We start from the raw sequence: 21,117 nt of genomic DNA, 5'->3' as shown, positions 1-21,117 counted from the left end.
ACTATGTGAGCCTTCCCTTCCCTGTCAGGCATGTATCTCCACTGACAGGGAAGTGAAGCTCACATAGTTATAGTCATTAGTGGCCGCTCCCTCCCTGCCTGGTGTCAGGTCAGTTCTCATTCACAGTCCCACTGAGCTGACAGGGAAGGATCACATAGTTCTATCTATAGCGGCCGCTTGCCCCGCCCGGTGTGTCACTTCATTCATACACCGATCGTAGTAGTGACATCACCGGGAGGCGGCCGCTGGTCAGAGGCGCTTCTTTTGAATGGACACCCGAGGAGGGACGCTGAGCCGGGGGGGGGGGGGGGGGAGGGTGTACTGCTGAGGGGGACGCTGAGGCAGTGGGGGGGGGATGGGGGAGAGCTGAGGCAGCTTACGAATGGCATTTGTATTATGAAACATGAGGGGTTAATGTATTGTCACTGCAGGTGGTCACTCATCTATTAGTGGCAGTTAATTAACCCCTTTGTGCTGCATTAGTGCAACCAGTATCAGTGTTAATTAACACTGGTTGCACTGATACTGGTTGCACTAATGCAGCACAAAGGGGTTAATTAACTGCCACTAATGAGTGACCACCTGCAGTGACAATACATTAACCCCTCATGTTTCATAATAGAAATACCATTGGTAATTAAACGAACCTCTTGCCAACCCATCACAGTACATATACTGCGACAGGTGTACGTTGCTGCCTGTTTTTGGTGTATGCCTCTCGTCTATCTATTTTAAATCTTTTTGGGGGGAAAAAGTCATTTTCAGTTTCGGTTTTCAGCCAAGGGCATCCTGCATTTTTGGTTTTGGCCCAGAATTTTCATTTCGGTGCATCCCTAGTAAAAAGCAATCGGAGCTCTGCCCAATTCAAAACGTAACAAATCCACACGATTTAAACTCGGACAGGAACGTATCACATTAAGTATGTTTGGATGAGAAATGTCGTACTGAACGAATTAAGGTCATACATGACCACACTAGCACATGGAATGGAAGCTAGCAGTCAGATGCCTCCTGGGTGACAGGTTTATCTGGTTTATCTGAGCTACCCTGTGTTTCCTATCCCTGGATGCGAAATTCAATGCTCAACAAGCTATTCGTTTGAATGCAAGCGGTACATATTGGAAGATGTAAATAGTGGCAAAAACTCTCCTGTAGAGGGGAACGGGTATTGTCCTAAACCCAGGACAGCCCATGGACACTCCGTTTTATTGGTCAGGGGCATGGGTCAACACCCCTTTGATCCCAGAGAAAAAGGGAGACCTCGGGTACCATCAAAACAGGAACGGCTGTCAAGTTTGAGAACCGATAACAACCTGGCTCATCTAAGGAACTCTGTCAAAGCTAGGTATAGCGAAACATGTAGTTGTGGCAACCAGAAGCTTTCAGAAGTGCTTGTGATACTTACTCCGTCCCGCCCGGCTTCCTGTTTATCTCCTCGGCGTCACTTCCGATGACGTCACTCATGCGCCATTTCCGGTCCTCACGGAGAACTCGGCTTCGAATAACTCATTGGCCCCAGTTCACTGTAGCGGCCGCAACTTTTGGGTTCATGATATAACAGGAAAATTGCATTCAGGACTAGTGCTTGAACCTTTTCGGTGTTATATAGGAAGGAAAAATGTAAATGTACACGCCCACGGGGTTGTCCCCACAGGCATAACCCACACACTCAGCTCAACCAACCAGTTTGTTTCTGCCTAGAGAAGGGGTAGGACCTAGGTTTCCTGCTGGGACTTCGCGCTCAGTTTTTTTTTTTATTCTTTTCAGAATATTTTTTCTCTTTACTCATTTGCTAGTTAGTGTTCAGGGGAATTATCCTGGTTATCTACAAGCAATGCTCTCTGGGGCTTCGTATTGGATAATCTAGATCCTTATGGTCCCCTCCAGCCTAGCCACACTTCCTCGCCACGATGGTGCACTTTTCCGAATTGAGACGCGCCGGCGAGCGGATGCTTTGCTGGGACCCAACAACCTGGAATGCCCTGAGTCTTAGCGTACCCCTTGGCTGGCAGCACCCCCACTTGGGGTTGGAGGAGGTTTGCCTGGAGCGGAGCCCACCTGATCCATGGTATGGTGAGTAAATATGACCCCCCCCTTGTTCCTGGTGGCCTTGAGGGGATGTGGGCCCTCTCCTGGGGATAATAGGACCTGTACCTCCTAAAAGATCCCCTGGCCTGTCAGGTACCCGGCCTTTGTGCCATGTCTCCCTCTCCTGTCCCCACGGGGGGCTATGTAACTGGGGCGCCTGGCGTCCTGAGGATAGCAATAGTACCTTGTTTCTTGCATGGTCTTGTAGATCCTTGAGGCCTTCGTTGTGGGGTCCCTAGCCGCCGTGGTTGCCGCCATCCTAAGTGTGGGCAATGTACAGATTTTTCCCATTGACTTGTATGGGGCAGCCATTTTTCTGAGCTTCCTATTTAAAGCGGAGTTCCACCCTGAATTTGTTTTTTTTTTTTTTTTTAATACCCCCGGGACAGTCAGGGCTAGTGCATTCCACAATGGCTAGCCTCTGATCTGTCCCGGGTTGCACTTACCTGCAAGACGAAATACTTACCTTGCAAACGTCTTGTCCAGCGCTGCCATCTCAGATGTGGGCAGCTTGAAGCCAGCGCGTCCTCTTCGGCGTCTTCTTCCGCCTTCTGTGGTCCCACGATGCTCTGCGCCGGCCCCGACGTCACTTCCGGGTCGCGCGCGTCACCCCTCCACAGCTTCTGGGCATGCCCAGAAGCTGTTTAGAAGGGGATGACGCGCGCGACCCGGAACTGACGTCGGGGCCGGTGCAGGCGCAATGATTCCTGGGAGCTATGACGTCCAGCTCCCAGGAATCATTGCAGAGCCAGGAAGTGACGACGGGCCGCGGCCGAGGAAGAAGGAAGTAAGGTAAGTATATTTTCTTCGCTACGAGGTAAGTAAAAAAAAAAAAAAAAATATGCGATTATCCATTTCTTTTTCAGGTGACCCGGAGCGAGAAGATGGAGGTAAGTATAAAAATAGGGTGGAACTCCACTTTAAAATGCATTGGCAACCATTTTTGTGTAGTCCTATGTACTGCACTAGCAGCGTGACCTTCTACATCCAGGCTGAGGTCACTTCCTGTGTTTCTTCTTGCTGGTGATGGAAGTAATTTCCTGTGTCTCTCCTTCCTGCTGCAGAGGCTGTTCGGGAGGTTGTACAGTACTGGGGTCTTTGCGGGCAGATCCCTGCACACTCTGCTGTTAGTGTACATTTATGGGGACTCTGCAGACCGCTACGATCGATGCTTAAAGTGACAGTACCCTGTTTTTTTTGTAACTTTAATTATGGAGTCCCAGACTGTGAATTCACCCTCATACCCACTCTGTGCAACTCCAAGACAGTGTGGATCGCAGTCGCTGGCAGCGATTTTTATCAGCTCCTGAAAGCCTGGCAACAAAAGTTTGATTTTGTCATGAAAAAGGTTAATGGCAGGAAGCGGCCGCTGCCTTCTCCATCTTTGGTGGAGTCCTCTGATTCAGAGGCTGATGTGGTCGTCCTGGAAGCCCCCCTACCTAGAAGGGTCGCAGTCAGATGGTGAAGAGTACCTGTCTTCAGCTGCAGCGCGGGAACGCGCTTTGGTGGAAGCCCTGATTATTTCAGTGAGGGAAACTTTAAAAATGACTGAGCCCATGCTGGCAGGGACGCGGGTGGCCTTTGGCTCCCGCAAGACCCAAAAGTCTGGCAAGGGTTTACCCTGTTCCAAGACTTTTCATGATATTGTGAATGACCAATGGCGGCACGCTAAGCACATGCTAGTGGTGACAAAACGCTTTAAATGTCGGTCTTCAGCCGTTGGACGGTGCCACCTAAGGTGGACCACCCTGTTTCCAGGTTGAACAAATCTACTATCGTGCCTGTGGAAGATTCCCCAGTTTTCTCAGATCCGGTGGACAGGCGGGTGGAATGCCTTTGCCGCCATATTCACGTGCTGGCGGGTTCCATTTTGAAACCGGTCTTTGTGTCTGTTTTAGTATCAGATGGTTAAGGGAAGGGATTCGGTTTCTGAAAGGGAGCTTGGACCCTGACTTAGTTTCCCCCAGAACTGATGGAATTTTTGGACCAGATGGCCCAGGCCCTGGTGTTCCTGTGTGAGAAGTCCCTGGAACCGGCTCACCTGGTGGCCACAGTGTCGGCTGTGGGGATTGCCCTGCGGCGCATGGTTTGGCTAAAGAGCTGGTCTTGCTCACCAAGCTTCCAAAAAAGCCCTAACAGATCTCCCTTTTCTGAGAGAGTGTTTGTTTGGCGACTCACTGGATGAGTTGATCAAGGGTGTACCTGGTGGGAAGAGTATTCTTCTTACTCTAACCTCCAAAGGTAAAACACCCTGTGCTAAGCGGGGTCCTTCCTTTCTGCTCATAGGTGTTTTTTTTCGTACCCTCGGGGCGCAAGAAAAAGGTAAGCCATTCAGAGCTTCTTGAGGGGTTAAGAAGCACTGGGGCAAGTCCAAGGCCTGTCAGTCCGGTGCTGCGGACAAGTCCTCTTTAGCATGAGACACCCTCACCTGTTTCTGGGGTTGGGGGGGGGGGACGACGTCTGCGCTTCTTTCAGGAACCCTGGACTTCTTTGTTAAAGACAAATGGGTACGCGAACTGAATTGTTCCAGGTACAAGATCGAATTTTGGTCCCGGCCAGGGGGACAGGTTGTGTTTTAATTGAAAATAAAAAAAAAAATTTACCGGTCTCCAGAGCATTGAAAGATCTTTGGGAAGCTGTGCAAGATCTCCTGGCTCAAGGAGTGATTGTGCCAGTTCCTCTGCAGGAATGTTCTGAAGGTTTCTATTCAAACTTTTTCACGGTGCCCAGAAAGGAGGGCAAGGTGTGTCCAATCCTGGACCTCAATGCTCTGAACTGCTTTGTGTGGGTGCAGTTGTTTCGAATGGGAGTCCATTCGGTTGGTGGTGGCATCCTTGAATCGGGGGGGGGGGGGGGGGGATTTTCTAACCTCCATCAATATCTTATTCCTATTCCTATCTCCATGTCCCCATATTCGAGGGACAAGAGCGATTCCTCCGCTTTGCGGTAGCAGAGGAGCAATTTCAATATGTGGCATTACCCTTTGGTCTCGCCTCCGCTCCCAGAGTTTTTACCAAGGTCCTGGCACCTGTGCTGGCCTTGTTAGGTCAGGGGGGAATCTCAATTTTGGGATATCTGGATGATCTCCTGTTGCGAGCAGACTCTCATTCGCATCTGTTGACCAACATCTCTATTACAGTTCAGACCCTTCAAGAAATCTGCTCTGATGCCAACCATACTGGTCACTTATCAGGGGCTGACTCTCGAATTAATGCAGTGGCGAGGGTCTTTCTCCCTTTTGGAAAAGCTTCAGAAGTTTCAAAGGGACATCAGGTTGCTAATGGAAACGGATCGGTCATCCTTGCGGGCTTGCATGAGGGCCCTGGGCCTGCTTGTATCTACTTTCGAAGCAGTCCTGTTTTCTCTGTTGTCTCACTCGACCTCTGCAGAAAGATTCTGCAAAATGGAACAGGGATCCTCAGTCATTGGACCAGAAGATTCGCTTGAGCCATCTCACGAAATCTGCTCTATCATGGTGGATCCAGTCACCTGTTCTGTGTCAGGTCAAGTCCTTCCTGCTGCTGTTCGGTATGGTGGTCACCACGGACTCAGCCTGTCAGGCTAGGGTGGAGTGCTGGGGAAGCTCTGTGCCCAGGGGACTTGGGCGACAGAGTCCTCCTTGCCGATCACTATTCTGGAGCTGAGAGCAATGAGCTTTGCTTGCTCCACTGACGAGTTGGCTACGCGGCTCTCCGGTTCGGATGCAGTTGGGACAATGCCACGACTGGCTTACGTCAATCATCAAGGGGTCACCAAGAGTGTCCTAGCGCCCAAGAAGGTGGCCGATATGCTGGTTTTGGCGAAAGCCAATGTTCACGCTCTTTCCGCAGTCCGTGTGTGGTTTATGCCTGTGGGGACAGCCCCTGTGGACGTTTTTAAATGTAAGATTTTTCCTACCTAGACTACTCCTGCAGGGGGCAGCATAACCCATTCAGCTAATGAAGATGAGGCTGTGTCTGTCAATGGACTTCAGAGAAACAGATTTTAGATTGTTTGTTTGTTTTTTCACTCTATTTGCGCAGCTGTTTTTCCAACGCATTTTTTTTTTTTTTTTTGGAAAACCCTTTCATGAATGAAGAACAAAAAAAGTTATAAATATTATTTTTTTTTTTTTTTTTTTGTTTAATGTGGAAGATGTTACACTCTATAAATGGATACCGAACATGCTTTAAAATTGGGTATGCCCGTGGAATAGTGGCAAACTACAGTGCTTAAAATTCTCCATAGGCGACGCTTTATACTCCTTTACAGGGTACCAGTTTATAGTGGTAAAGGTTGGTGCAAGAATTATTGCTCTCACTCTTAACGTTTGCAACAATACCTCGCGTGTGGTGCGTGCGATCCCCATTTAAATGTGTGCAGGAGGAACCTATACGTTCGGATTTGCATGTAAGTGTGTGTATATGTATGTATGAAAATATATTTTTTGTGTGTATAGATGGAGATGATGGGGGTATGTATGTGTGTATGTATGAAAATGTATTTTCTCTTACGTCCTCCGACAGTCGCCGCCATCTTCATATTCGTCACAATGGGGTATTAGACTTTGCTCCGTAGGAGTAGCTAGGCAACAGAATGTCAATATTAAAGCTTTTAACATATCCCCACCCCAGGGGGTGGTCCCCTCAGTCTATACCCTCCTGCTTCCTGTTTCCTGCTTCAGTTTCAATGTCTAGCTTGTCAGGAGTAGCTGGATGTCTCTATGCTGGGGCATTTTGTCTCAGCCTTCTCTCTTTTTTGATTTTATTTGAGTTTTTTCTCTTTCTTTATTTAGCTGTTATTTTTACCAGCAATAGTTAGATCTTCGGATGAAGAGGATGATGCGGGCTGCGTCTCGGGCTGACTCCCCTGGTCGCAGGTTGTGGGTCAGTGGCTTCTCAGCCCGCCATCGAGCGTTTAGTCAGGTACCGCTCCTGAGTTTTCTGAACGACCCATCCCTGTTCCGTGCAGGGATGCTAGGGTGAGGTGGCTACCTCACTGGACGCTGTGCGGTTTCTCAACCCACCTTCTGCTGCGTCCTGGATGCGACTCTCCCTGTCTCATGTACAGCGGCTTGTTCGCCTGTGCGGGTCCCCCACGCCATGTAAGAGGTAAGTGTATTCATGTGGGGACCTGTCTGTGGGGTGTCAGTCTGGGACTGTGTTACCTTGCCCTGTGTTCACACTATTGATGTTTCCCTATCTCTCACACTGCATGCTGTGGGCTGCAAGGAGGGGGGGCTGTGCTGCACTTCTGTGTCAGTCTGAGTGTGTGAACGGCTGTGTGCTGTGGAACTTGATGCTATCATGTTTGGGGCACATTACAGCGCTGCTGCGGCGGTCCACCATGTTCTTTATAACTGTGTGGTGTATTTTTATTCCACCTTCATGAGGTGGGGGAGCGGCGGTTTCGGCGCCAAACGGCGCCATTTTGGCTGTACTCGCTCCGGCCGCATGATGCACATGCATGGCGGCCATTTTCTTGTAGCCTCCCATAGGCTTTAATGGAGCGCCCTGAATATCAGCCATTCCTTTTCTACAGGAGCACCGATCTGGCCAGCAGCATCAGCGGTCTCTCCAGGTTTTTTCCCTCTATTCTCTGTATCCTTGCCTGAGTATAACTTCTCCCTGTGGGGGTCCCTGGTGTGGGTGTGCTTGTGTGGCGGTGGGCTACGTTCGCAGCGCCTTATTTAAAGGGGCGGTCACCCATTTTATTTTTAATCATTCTGGGGCATGGATTCTCAGGCAAGCAAATTTCCTGTCACATTGGTGGGAAGCCAGGGGACTGCGGTTTTCCCCCTCGGGGGGGGGGGGGATTTGGCTGCGATTGTGGCTAGCCTTGCGACTCGGGTGCAATTGCTGATGGCTGCTCAATCCTCAAAAAGGCCCAGAGTTTTCAATTTCCTCTGATTCAGAGGGTGTTGGTGATAGGGCTGCTGTTGCTGGGGTCTCCTTGTCGGGGTCCCGTTCCTCCCTGGACCTTGTAGGGTCAGAAATGGAGACTGAGGTTGAGGGGGTTGATATTTCTCCCCCTGGCTCGTCTGAAGAGCTTGCACTCATGGATGAATTGGTTGCTTCTATCAAGCAAACACTGCGTTTACAGGATGAACCTTGTCCTCCTGCTGCCTTGGCGGCTTATGGGATGCAGAAAAGACGCAAAACATCGCAGGTATTTCCCTGCACTGATGATTTTCAATGCGCTGTAAAGGAACATTGGCATAATATACGCAAGCCTTTTGCTATACCAATAGGTTTAAGCTGCGCTATCTTTTTACGCCCGCTACTGATGAGCGTTGGTGTGTCCCACCTCCGGTGGATCACGCGATAGCGGTTCTGAATAAGCCCACTGCGATTCCTGCTGAGGATATCCCGGTGTTCCGGGATGCCACGGACAAACGGACGGAGTCCCTTGCCCGTCATGCCTATTCTATTATGGGTTCTATGCTGAAAGCTTTATTTGCTTCACTTATGGCGGCCCAGGCTGTCGCGAGCTGGGCGCAGGTGCTTAATCGCGTCTTGGTGGCTGATTCTGCCCTCCAGGCGACTTTGGATATGGTGGATCAAATCCACCAGGGTGTCATGTATTTGTGTGATGCGGACCTGGATATGGTTCCGTTGGCTGCACGTGTACATGGTGTGGCGGTATTGTCTCGTCGTTTTGGTTTGGTTGAAGTGTTGGTCGGTGGACCAATCTTCGCGTAAGACCTTGGCTAATCTGCCCTATGATGGTTCTCGCCTTTTTTGGTGAGTCCCTAGATACGTTAATTAGGGGGATCGCGGGTGGTAAGAGCACGCTCTTACCCTAATCCCACAAGGCTAAGACGGCTCCTGGTAGGAAGCCGTGGACTGGTAAGCAAAAGTCCGGCCAGTCCGGTTCAGCGGCCCACAACAGTGCGGCCTGAAGGGGCGCCCTCACCTGACTCTGGGGTGGGGGGACGCTTGCTCGGTTTCCTTCAGCCATGGCTGTCCCGGGTTCGGGACAGGTGGGTTCAGGAAATCGTTCGATCTGGCTACGAGATCGAGTTTCTCTATAGGCCGGAGCGCAGATTTTTTCCCTCAAATCTTCTACTGTCCCCGGAGCGTTTGCGGGATCTGCATCTAGCAGTGCAGGACCTGAGGGCTCAGGGAGTGGTGGTCCCGGTGCCTCATCGGGACAGGTTTCGGGGGTTCTATTCCAATCTTTTCACCGTGCCCGGGAAGGCGGGCAAGGTACGTCCGATTCTGGACTTAAAGGCGCTGAACCGCTTTGTGCGGGTGCGCAAGTTCCGCATGGAATCTCTGCCGTCGGTGGTGGCTGCCCTGGTTCCAGGGGAGTTCATGGCTTCAATCGACTTGAAGGATGCGTATCTTCACATCCCGAATTTCAAGGGTCACCAGAGGTACCTTCGATTCGCCATAGCGGAGGATCACTGCCAATTTGTGGCGTTGCCCTTTGGTCTCGCCTCGGCTCCACGGGTGTTCACCAAGGTGCGGGCACCGGTTTTGGCTTTGAGAGCCCAGGGCGTCTCTGTCCTAGGGTATCTGGACGATATTCTGGTTCGGTCTGCGACCAGCCAGGGTCTGGAGAAGGCTCTGTCCGTTGCGATGCAGTCTCTGGAAAAGTTATCGTCCAACCAAACTCCTGCAAAGTCAGCACTGTGCCCATCGGTTCGTCTCCCTTACCTGGGAATGGTTCTGGACTCTGTCCAGGCGAAGGTCTTCCTACCGGACGACAAACTCGGGACTCTTCAGGAAGGAAGTCAGGTCCCTCAGGGACGCTCCGTCCTCGTCCACTCGGACGTGCATGAGATGTCTGGGATTGATGGTCTCGGCTTTCGAGGCGATTGCCTTCGCCCAGTTTCACACGCGGGGTCTCCAAGCGGAGATCCTGTCCAGGTGGGACGGGCGACCGCGATCTCTGGATCCGGATTTCGTTGGGCCATCGCACCAGAAGGGTTCTTCTGTGGTGGCTCCTGTCCCCGCCGGTGTCAGGGGGCAAGTCTTTTCGTCCTCTCTTTAATGGACGGTGGTCACCACGGATGCCAGCCTGTCGGGCTGGGGTGGTGTTCTGGGCGTTCTGTCCGCCCAGGGAACTTGGTCGGAGGGGGAATCCTCCCTTCCGGTCAGCATTCTGGAATTGCGTGCGATGATTCTCTGCCTTCAACGTTAGCCGGACAGGCTGCAGGGCTGTCCGGTTCGGGTGCAGACGGACATTGCCACGGCGGTGGCTTACGTCATTCGCCAAGGGGACACCAAGAGGGCCCAAGTGGCTCGGGAAGTGGCCGACATTCTGTCTTGGGCCGAGACGCATGTCCCGGCGATATCAGCGGTTCACATTCCAGGGGTTGGAGAACTGGTGGGCGGATTATCTGATGCCGCCAGTCCCTGGACCAGGGGGAATGGCCCCTCCGTCCGGGTGTTCTGCAGATGTTGTGCGCGACGTGGGGTCTTCTGGAGGTGGACCTGTTCGTGTCTCGTCTGTACAGCAAGGTGTACAGGTTCGTGGCAAGACCACGCGATCCTCGGGCAGACGCGTCAGATGCGTTGGTAGCTCCGTGGCATCAGTACCGACTGATGTATGCGTTTTCACCGTTTCAATTGCTGCCCAGGTTTCTTCGCAGGTTGGTCTCGGAACCAAAACACGGTGATTCTTGTGACACCGGACTGGCCTCGCCGGTCCTGGTACGCAGACCTCGTGCATTTGGCGGTCGACGCCCCGTGGCGTCTGCCTCTTCGGGAAGATCTCCGGTCTCAAGGGCTGATATTTCATTCTGCCTTGCAGTCGCTGGCCTTGCCGGCCTGGCTGTTGAAACCGAGGCCCTGAGGGATAGGGGTCTCTCCCCTGAGGTCATTCACACTTTGATCGACGCGAGGAATTTTTCCTCGGGGTAGGTCTTTTACCGTATTTCGGAGGCCTATTTTGCCTGGTGTGAGTTCAGGGGGTCTTCACCTCGCCCGTGGTCGGTGTTTGGGGTGTTGTCCTTCCTTCGAAAGGGTGTTGACAGCGTTTGGCGCTGGCTATGATCAAGGGTCAGGTGTCTGCGATGGCCGTTCTTTTTTTTTTTTTCAACGTCCTATGGCATCTATCTCCTTGATTGGCACTTTTGTTCGGGGGCATCTGGTCCCTCCTAGGAGGGTGCCTCTGCCTCCTTGGGACTGGAATCTTGTTCTGTCCGTGTTACAACATGGTTCTTTTTTGAACGGATCGGGTAGTTCTTGTCTATGTTGTCCTAGAAGGTCACCTTTTTTGGTGGCGATCAATTCGGCTCGCAGAGTGTCGGAGCTGGCAGCCTGTCCTGCCATTGTCCGTATCTGGTCAATCACTTGGTTAAGGTGGTCTTGCGACCTAACCCTTCTTTTTTTTCCGAAGAGGGTTTCGGAATTTCACCTCAATGAGGACATTGTCTTGCCTTCGCCTTGCGCGAAGTCTAAACATTCGGAGGAGGTGGTGTTGCACTCCTTGGATGCTGTTCATGGCGATTAGGGTTTACCTAAAATCGTCTGAATCTTTTCACAAGTCGGATTCTTTGTTTGTCCTTCCGGGGGTCCTCGGAAGGGCGTGGCGGCGGCGGCTTCTGCCGTCGCCAATTGGTTCAGACAGGCCATTGAACAGGCCTATGCTTTGCGGGGAAAAGTTTCCCTTATGCCTGTGAGGGCGCACTCTACCAGATCTCTGAGTACGTCTTTGGCCTGTCATGGGGCTTCTGTGGCCCAGGTGTGTAGGGCGGTGACTTGGTCGACCGTGCACACCTTCACTCTGTTCCACAGAGTGGATGTTCAAGCATCGGCAGATGCTTCCTTTGGCCGCAAGGTTCTTAGTGCGGGGGTCCCTTAGGGTCCCTGGTTTTGGTCCTTTGGACTGTTTGGGATTTCTTTGTATCCCTGGGTTATTTGATTTTTTTTTTTTTTTCCTGGGTTATTGCTCCCGTTGAGCTAATTTTTTCTCGTGTTGCCCAGCTGGTCTCCTTCCTTTGGTAAGGTTACTTTCTTAATGTGGAGACTGCGTTGCCTTTAGGCGCGGCTGCGTTTCCCACCCCTCATGTTTGCACTGCTTTGGGACGTCCCCATTGTGACGAATATGAAGATGGCGGCGACTGTCGGAGGACGTAAGAGAAAACGGAATTTTTGTAAAATCTTACCTGTAAATTTCCTTTCTCTGAGTCCTCCGACAGTCGCCGCCCCTCTTTTGGGGTTTAGGTACTCTACTGCTATTCCACTGAAACTGAAGCAGGAAACAGGAAGCAGGAGGGTATAGACTGAGGGGATCACCCCCTGGGGTGGAGATGTTAAAATCTTTAATACTGACATATTCTGTTGCCTAGCTACTCCTACGGAGCAAAGTCTAATACCCCATTGTGACGAAGATGGCGGCGACTGTCTGAGGACTCAGAGAAGGGAATTTTACAGGTAAGATTTTACAAAAATTCAGTTTTTAAACATACCCTTCAAAAATCTGCTACAATGTCTAGCAGCTTTTCAGATAATTACAGAGAAAACAGTAATATTATGGTTTAAACATACTTAAAACATTCTCTGCATAAATCTTCTACAATGTCAGCAGTTTCCCATGCTTTAAACAAGGGGTCCGCAAACTACGGCCCGCAGGCGGCATGCGCCCCCCCCCCCTCCGGTCGAAATGTATCATTCATGTTTGCCGGGCACACATTTGTGTGACCATAGCGAATGCAAATTCGCTATTGTTACACGGATGCTCCTCCTGGCCAATCAGGAAGCGGTCCGAGGTTATATAGGAGGGGGTCATCAATTCTTATTGGTTGCCAGTGTCCTTCACCTATAGGTGGCCTATATAACCCATGTTATGATGATGGCTCTGTGTCCCGTGATGTATGAAAAGAGAACTTTCACACCATCTAGGTCTATGGAATAATGTGCTCCTTGATAAAATATGATTGTCCACTAGAGGTCAGTAGTGGCTGTGTAAAAAAGTAGAGGAAAAATCCGGATGACAAACGGGTGTCTGAGGTGTAATCCCTCTTTTCCCAAGATACTCCCAACAACGTTTGACAATGGATACATTGATATATAAACTTGTTCTCATGTTTAAGACCTCTTTGAATTGTTTTTTTTTTTTTTGGGGGGGGGGGGGGTCTCATTTTGTTTAGACTATACACTGTATTCACCCATATCTTGTCTTTTTTTTTTTTTTTTTTTTTTTTGTGTTGTGAAATGGCACTAAGGTAGTGGTATTCTCCTACCCATGGGAGGGGGGGTGATGACAGCCAATCAGGACATTGTTAAAGTGGAACTAAACGCTTCTATTCTTTACAGCCAGGGAAGTTGTCATCCTGGTCTTTTTGATCTGCAGTTGCCATGGTGCTCCACATGTGATCAGTTATGACACCAGCCATTTCAGACAGCTGGAGCATAATAAGCAGCTGTGACAGTTGTCCTCCATGGCATGCTTTTGAATGAAATCATTTTGGGAAATGGTTAAATCAGTGAGTTTAGTCCTAGCTTTTAATTGACTATGAAGATTGTAATGAAGACCTTCAATTTTTCATTTTTCCTCCTGTTAAATTTTTTTTCCATTTGCTTTCTTTCTGTTGCATTCAATCCCCTTATTTTTTTTTTTTTTTTTTCTTCTTGGTTCAGTAGACCTGGCAGCCACATCTCTTCTAAATAAGCTGATCCATAAATCTTTGGTGGAATCCCCTCAAAAGGTGGAGGTCTTGCAGAGAGATCCCACCTCGCCTTTATATTCAGTGAAGTCTTTTGAGGAACTTCGTCTGTAAGTACTAAACATCTATACACTACCAACACATTTTAAACTTTCTTTGTCTGAATCACATTCAAAGGCTCATCTGAGTTTACCTACAAAAGCAGCTAATAATCTGCCTCTGCTTTGTTTTTTGGGCTTTATTTCATTTTCTCCTAATGAAGGGGAGTAGGAGTATTTGCAGCCATTCCAAAAAACCAGTGTCCTCAACCCTCACTTCACATCTATGCGATTTTGCGGGCCAGATTTGCTTGGACACGGCAGCCTATTCATTTAAATGGGCCGCTGTGATGGAATCTCCCGCAGAAAAACCATTGTGACCATGCCATTTCCCTGCGGCTCCGGGAACCTGCAAGCACACTGCATTTTTACATGCTGCAACCCTGCACATTTCTCACAGCAGCAGGTGCGGTAATCGCTGTGATTCCCACAGCCATCCGCCTAGATGTGAACTGAGCCTAAAGCAGAGCTACACTGCGCACAGCAAACCAAAACTGCTGTTTAACTTTTTTAAAATCCTAAGCACACCCCTCGGTCTAAATACTTTTTAGTTGAGAAATCACTTTGAAAAACATTCCCCCCCCCCCCCCCCAGCATTTCTGGTCATGGCTATCTTGAGTATGGGCAGATTATTCATTGTAGTAACCTTTGCTTTCTGGGATTAATCTGCCCTTGGCTCAAGCAGGCAGGAGGGTGTGCTTAGCTGAGAGCCCCTCAAAGAGGTTGCATTACACAATTTGCCTAGGCCTTGAAGCATGAAGAAATGGGGGAGGGGGTTAAGTGAGATTTTCCTGTCGCTTTATCAATAATGGCGCAGCATAAGCATTAAAAATAGTTTAACCACTTTTAAGACCGGAAAGATTTGCCCCCTTAATGACCAGACCCTATTTTGCAATTCGGCACTGCGTTACTTTACAGACAATTGCACGGTCATGTGACGCTGTACCCAAATGAAATTGATGTCCTTTTTTTTTTTTTTCCACAAATAGAGCTTTCTTTTGGTGGCATTTGATCACCTCTGCTATTTATTTTTTTCGCTATCAACAAAAAAAATTGGCAACAATTTTGAAATTTTTTTTTTCACATTCTGCTATAGAACATTCCCAAAAAAAATTAAAAATCAATATTTTTTAATATTTTAGGCCAATTTGTTTTCTGCTACATATTTTTGGTAAAAAAAAATCGCAATATGCCTATTTTCATTGGTTTGCGCAAACGTTATCGCGTCTACTAACTACGGGAAAGATTTGTTTTTTTTTTTCCCTTTCAGGACTGCGACATTGCGGCGGACAGATTGGACCCCTAACTGACATTTTTGACACTTTTGGGGGTACCAGTGACATTACTACAGTAATCAGTGCTAAAAATATGCACTGTTACTGTAATGACACTGACAGGGAAGGGGTTAACAGTATAGGTGATCAAGGGGTTAAATGTGACCCTAGGGGAGTGATTCTAACGGGGGGGGCAAGGCTTCTGAGATGACCATAGAGACATGTGATCCTATATAGAAGGATCGCATGAGCTCTGTGATAATTTCAGGGAGAAGGACGGTCAGCTGTGTATTTACAACAGCTGACCATCCTCTCTCAGCGGGGAGCGATCGCGGGTGTCAGGTGGCAATCGGAGCCGCCTGACACGCATCAGCTTCCCCGCGAACGATCGGGGGCAGGAGCGTGCAGCCGGCAGCGTCGGCTCCCCCCTAGCTTCTCCCAGGCAAATGACGTACCCATACGTGGTTTTGCCTGAGAGCCACTCTGCTGCCATATGTATACTGTATGCGGTCAGCAAGTGGTTAATGTGAAGTGTCATTTTTAACCACTTACTGACCAGCCATCGTAGTGAAGACTGGCAGGTTGGCTCTGTTACGCAAAACTACGTACCGGTTTAAAATGAGAAAGAGAGAGAGGGGGGTATGTGTTATATATAGATAGAGATCTATAGAGATAGATATACACACTATAGCAGAGCATAAAAATCACACTATTTGCGCAGCAGATTTTTTTTTTTTTTTTAAATTACACTTAAATTCACACAAACACAATAGAATACCCAATTTAAAAAATGGTGTTATAGCGAAATAAATAGATGGCCAACGTGTCGCGCTATAAAATTTGTGCACACTCGTGGAATGGTGGCAAATTACGCAGCTAAAGGCGAAGCTTTAAAAACCTTTAGGCCTCTTCCACACACTACTCCTGTTTTCCAGACATTTTTTTTTTTTTTTTTTAGTATGTATTTGCGCTGCTTCGTGCGTATTTGTGTGCATTGAGGCTTAAATTACTGACCAAAAATGCAGATTTTTCAGTTTTGTTTTTACTGAAGAATGCACAGCGCTTGTTTACGTGCCTGTGTGCACAGGCACATTACATTTAATGGGCTGTACTGAGCTTTTTCAAGCTGCGAGATGCTCAAGCAGGAGTACCGTGTGCAAGAGGCCTTATAGGTTACCAGTTTAAAGTTGCACAGGAGGTCTGATGCTAGAATTCTTGTTCTCGCTCTGATCTTGGGAATAACTCACTTGTGGTGCAATCACCTTTTGCATGCAGGACCAAGGCTTGTGTTCGCTATTTGGATTGGGGCACTTTCAAAAAAGTGGTTTTATGTTTACTATTAAATATGATCACTTTTTATGACTGTAACAAGGAATTACACCTCTGACAGGCAGTGATGGGCACATCTGATTAGAAAAAGATTGTGATCAGATGTTTTCCAAATTTAGAAAATGGCGCTGTTTAAATGAGAATGCTCTCCTGGTTTCCTATACCATAGATCTCATAACTTCCAGTCCTCCACAAGCTCTGTGGTAAGGTAGCAATAGCGCCGGCTTAACACTCTGGTCTCCTGGTGGGATGGGAAAGTCTCTAATTTGCCACTGCTTGTACATACAATCCAGTAGCTAATCTGCCACTAGGATTGTGTTTTACAAGACAGCCAACCGCCGGCTGAAAGTTGCAATACTGGGATGATGCCTATAGATATAACCACTTAAAGCCAAATGACGTACAGTGGTGATCGAAAGTTTGGACACCCCAGTTAAAAATTTGTATTAATGTGCATAAAGAAGCGAAGGAAAGATGGAAAAAATTTCCGAAAGGCATCAAATTGCTGATCAGACATTCTTATAATATGTCAACAAAAGTTAGATTTTATTTCCATCATTGACACTTTCAAAATTACAGAAAACAAAAAAATGGCGTCTGCAAAAGTTTGGGCACCCTGCAGAATTTATAGCATGCACTGCCCCCTTTGCAAGGCTTAGACCGGCCAGTGTCATGGATTGTTCTCAATCATCATCTGGGAAGACCAGGTGATGTCAATCTCAAAGGTTTTAAATGCCCAGACTCGTATGACCTTATATGAGAATATAGCAAAGCGTTTTCAGATGTCAATATCCTCTGTTCGGAATGTAATTAAGAAATGGCAGTCATCAGGAACAGTGAAGTTAAAGCAAGATCTGGAAGACCAAGAAAAATATCAGACAGAACAGCTCGCAGGATTGTGAGAAAAACCATTCAAAACCCACGTTTGATTGCACGATCTCTCCAGAAAGATCTGGCAGACACTGGAGTTGTGGTACACTATTCCACTATAAAGAGATACTTGTACAAATATGGTCTTCATGGAAGAGTCATCAGAAGAAAATCTCTTCTACGTTCTCACCACAAAAATCAGCGTTTGAACTTTGAAAATGAACATATAGACAAGCCTGATGCATTTTGGAAACAAGTTCTGTGGCCCGATGTTAAAATTGAACTTTTTGGATGGAATGAGCAAAGGTATGTTTGGCGAAGAAGGGGCTCAGAATTTAATGAAAAGAACCTCTGTCCAACTGTTAAGCATGGGGGTGGATCAATCATGCTTTGGGGTTGTATTGCAGCCAGTGGCATAGGGAACATCTCACGAGTAGAACGAAAAATGGATTCAATAAAATTTCAGCAAATTTTAGATGGTAACTTGATGCCATCTGTGAAAAAGCTGAAGTTAAGAGGATGGCTTCTACAAATGGATAATGATCCTAAACACGCCTCGAAATCCACGGGGGATTACATCAAAAGGCGTAAACTGAAGGTTTTGCCATGGCCTTCACAATCTCCTGACCTTAACATAATTGAAAATCTATGGATAGACCTTAAAAGAGCAGTGCGTGACACAGCCCAGAAATCTCAAAGAACTGGAAGACTTTTGTAAGGAAGAATGGGCAAAGATACCTTAAACAAGAATTGAAAAACTCTGGCCGGCTACAAAAAGCATTTACAAGCTGTGATACTTGCCAAAGGGGGCAGTACCAGATATTAACTCTGCAGGGTGCCCAAACTTTTGCAGACGTCATTTTTTTTGTTTTCTGTTATTTTGAAAGTGTAAATGATGGAAAAATCTCTTTAAAGGCATCAAATTACAGATTAGACATTCTTAGAATATGTCGACAAAAGTTAAATTTAATTTCCATCTTTCCTTGGCTTCTTAATGCACATTAATACAATTTTTTTACCTGGGGTGCCCAAACTTTCGATCCCCACTGTATATGTATGTGTGAAATGTGCATAAGGTAAAAATTTACTTGAGCTGGCAGGGGACCTGAGAAGAGGTTCCATTACACAGCAGGTAAGTATAATCCGATTTTTATTAAAAAAAAAAAAAAAAAATAGACTTTACAATCCCTTTGAGCTCCATCACTAGACCCACTTATTTTGAAATCCCTCCCCTTCCAAAAAATGTGCAGGGTCCTTTTTGGCTCTTCTCCCAGCAGCGGACTGTCCTCTAACATGCAGACACTGGAAATTGCCTGAATGTCAATACAGCTGTGTCCATCCTTGCATGTGGGACATCATGGTTATGCCTACTCGGGGCAGGTCCTTGACCTCCTGTGCTCACAGCGTGTCCCCAGCCTTTAGGGTTAATGACTTGGGACAACTTGTGGCTTAAAACGGTAGCATGCTAGCACATTATGTGAAACTTGCCTGAAAACGAAGCCTTTCAGCGATACGCTGTCACCGCTGGAGCTTGCTTCCATCTTCAGCAGTCTTCTTCCGGGTCCCTGGACTCCGACTTTGTGACTGGCCAGAACTGTGATTACGCCACCCCCACGCATGCGCAGGGGAACTGCTGTTGACAATACAAGACACTTACCCACCGGAAGGATTTGCACTCTTCCTGACCAGGCCCTATTTTGGGATGCGGCACTGCATTACTTTAACGTACAATTGCGCAGTCGTGCGACGCTGTACCGGAACGAAATTGACGTCCTCTCCCCCCCCCCCCCCCCCCCCCACAAATAGAGCTTTCTTTTGGTTGTATTTGATCACCTGTCCTTTTTTTTTTTTTTTTTTTTTTTTTTTTTTTTTTTTTGCGCTATACAAAGCGATAAAAAATTTTTTTTTTTTTAATTTTCTGCTGACATTCCCAAAGAAAAAAAAATCAAAAATGTTCATCCTTTATAGGCCAATTTGTTTTCGCAATAAGCTTATTTTGATTGGTTTGCGCAAAAGTTATCGCGTCTACTAACTACAGGAAATTTTTTTTTTTTTTTTTTTTTTACTAGTAATGGCGACGATCTGAGATTTTTAGCATGACTGCGACATTGGACCCCTAACTGACATTTTTGACACTTTTGGGGGTACCAGTGACATTACAGTAATCAGTGCTAAAAATATGCACTGTTATGTAATAATGCCATTGGCAGGGAAGGGGTTATCCCTGTGGGTGATCAAGGGGTTAAATGTGAGCCTAGGGGAGTGTTTCTAACTGGGGGGCGTGGCTTCTGAAATGATCATAGAGACCTGTGTTCCTATATAGGATCACATGGGCTCTATGATCATCCCAGGGAGACCAGTCGGCTGTGTTGACAACAGCTGACCGTCCTCTCTCAGCGCGGAACGATAGCGGGTGTCAGGCGGCAGTCGGAGCCGCTTGACACACACGCACCGGCTCCCCCGCTGACGGGCGGGAGTGTGCTGATGGCGGCACACGCTCGCCCTAGCCTCTTGAGAGCGAGCGCCGTATGTGTATGGCGAATTCGCCCAGGAGCGGCGGCCTGCTGCGGCGGGTGGGTGTTAAGCGGTAAAGGAATTGCTCAGGTGGCCGTTCCTTTAGAGCGAATGTGCTTATGACATTGACTGCATGAAATGATCATAGAGACCTGCATGTATAGTAAATGTCTCCTAAACTGCCACGTTTTCGGAGATTTCTCGTACCTATAGGTAAGCCTTATAAGCTTGTCTGTAGGTGCAAGTCATATTGGAGTTTACAACCACTTTAAGAATATAATAGAGGGGGACAGATTTGGATTGAAGAGGAGTATTAAAACAAAGCCTGCACTGCTTCCTTGGAACTTTCAGAACATAAGAGCCCTCAATTTGGCTTTGCAAAATATAACTGGTTGCCCCAAACCAATCTCAACATTTGGCATATGCTGTACATTACCCACTGTTGGCAACTTGCTTCATAATGGAATCGTTGGGGCTGCCTGCCTGAAATGGATGCTTGGAGAAAAGAAGTAAGGGGAGGGCATAATGGATGTAAATGTTCTCATTGCTTGTTTCCCTCTAGAAAGCCTGAACTTCTTAAAGGAGTGTATGGAATGGGATTCAACAGGCCATCGAAGATACAAGAAACTGCTTTGCCTATGATGCTTGCATATCCGTAAGTTCAAACTGAAAATTTTTTATTTTTTTAATTTCCAAATTACTGTTCTTCCAGTTCTTTTAGAGGCAGTAAAAATGAGCATGCTATAACCACTGAAGCCCTGTCTGTTGCACGCCCCACATCTCATGATAAAAAGGATAAGTTCACCTTTGGGAACATGTGGCACATGTAACCGGTTCCCAATGCTGCAGCCGCTGCCTGATTTTATTTTTGACTGGCCATAGACCAATTTCTCCAAGAATGACAGACAGGAAGACCCCTGCCTGTGTTAGTTTGAATGGGGTGATTGTCTTGTTTTCTGTGAACCGAAGCCAAGCCAATTAAATTTCAATCTACTAACTGGTTCATTTGTGTCTACAGCCCACAGAATCTGATTGCCCAGAGCCAGTCGGGCACTGGAAAGACTGCTGCTTTTGTCCTCGCCATGCTCAGCAGAGTAGACCCCCTGAAAAAATACCCACAGGTAAGCTCACAAGACGGATGATACTTTGAGGTTCTGAAGACTTGCAGTCCAGTTTTTTTTTTTTTTTTTTATTCGATCGTCCATTGACAATCGCAGCCTCATCTTCATGAGCTGAAAGGGTTATGCTCCTCCCATCAGGAGTGGTCTAGGCAGGAAAAATGTAAATGGGGAAAAATTTATGGAAGGGTAAGTTTGGGTCTATCAAGACAAAGGATCTAGTGGCACCT

At 47.7% G+C, this 21,117-nt stretch overlaps 1 protein-coding gene across 1 annotated transcript in view; it reads left to right on the top strand.

Moving 5' to 3' along the window:
• The window catches only part of LOC309568832 (ATP-dependent RNA helicase DDX25-like), a gene marked incomplete at both ends in the record, with an annotated part of 97,507 nt that overhangs the window by 11,709 nt on the left and 64,681 nt on the right, over nucleotides 1-21,117 (top strand). Inside the window, 3 exons of the mRNA XM_082274618.1 lie at nucleotides 13,659-13,794; nucleotides 20,332-20,424; nucleotides 20,788-20,890. Of these exons, the coding sequence (XP_082130744.1) occupies nucleotides 13,659-13,794; nucleotides 20,332-20,424; nucleotides 20,788-20,890 (332 nt within the window). The remainder of the gene's footprint in view (nucleotides 1-13,658; nucleotides 13,795-20,331; nucleotides 20,425-20,787; nucleotides 20,891-21,117) is intronic.

This window comes from Pelophylax lessonae (assembly GCF_965119305.1).
Source record: "Pelophylax lessonae genome assembly, chromosome: 12".
NCBI lineage: Eukaryota > Metazoa > Chordata > Amphibia > Anura > Ranidae > Pelophylax > Pelophylax lessonae.
This window is presented reverse-complemented; position numbering and strand designations above follow the sequence as displayed.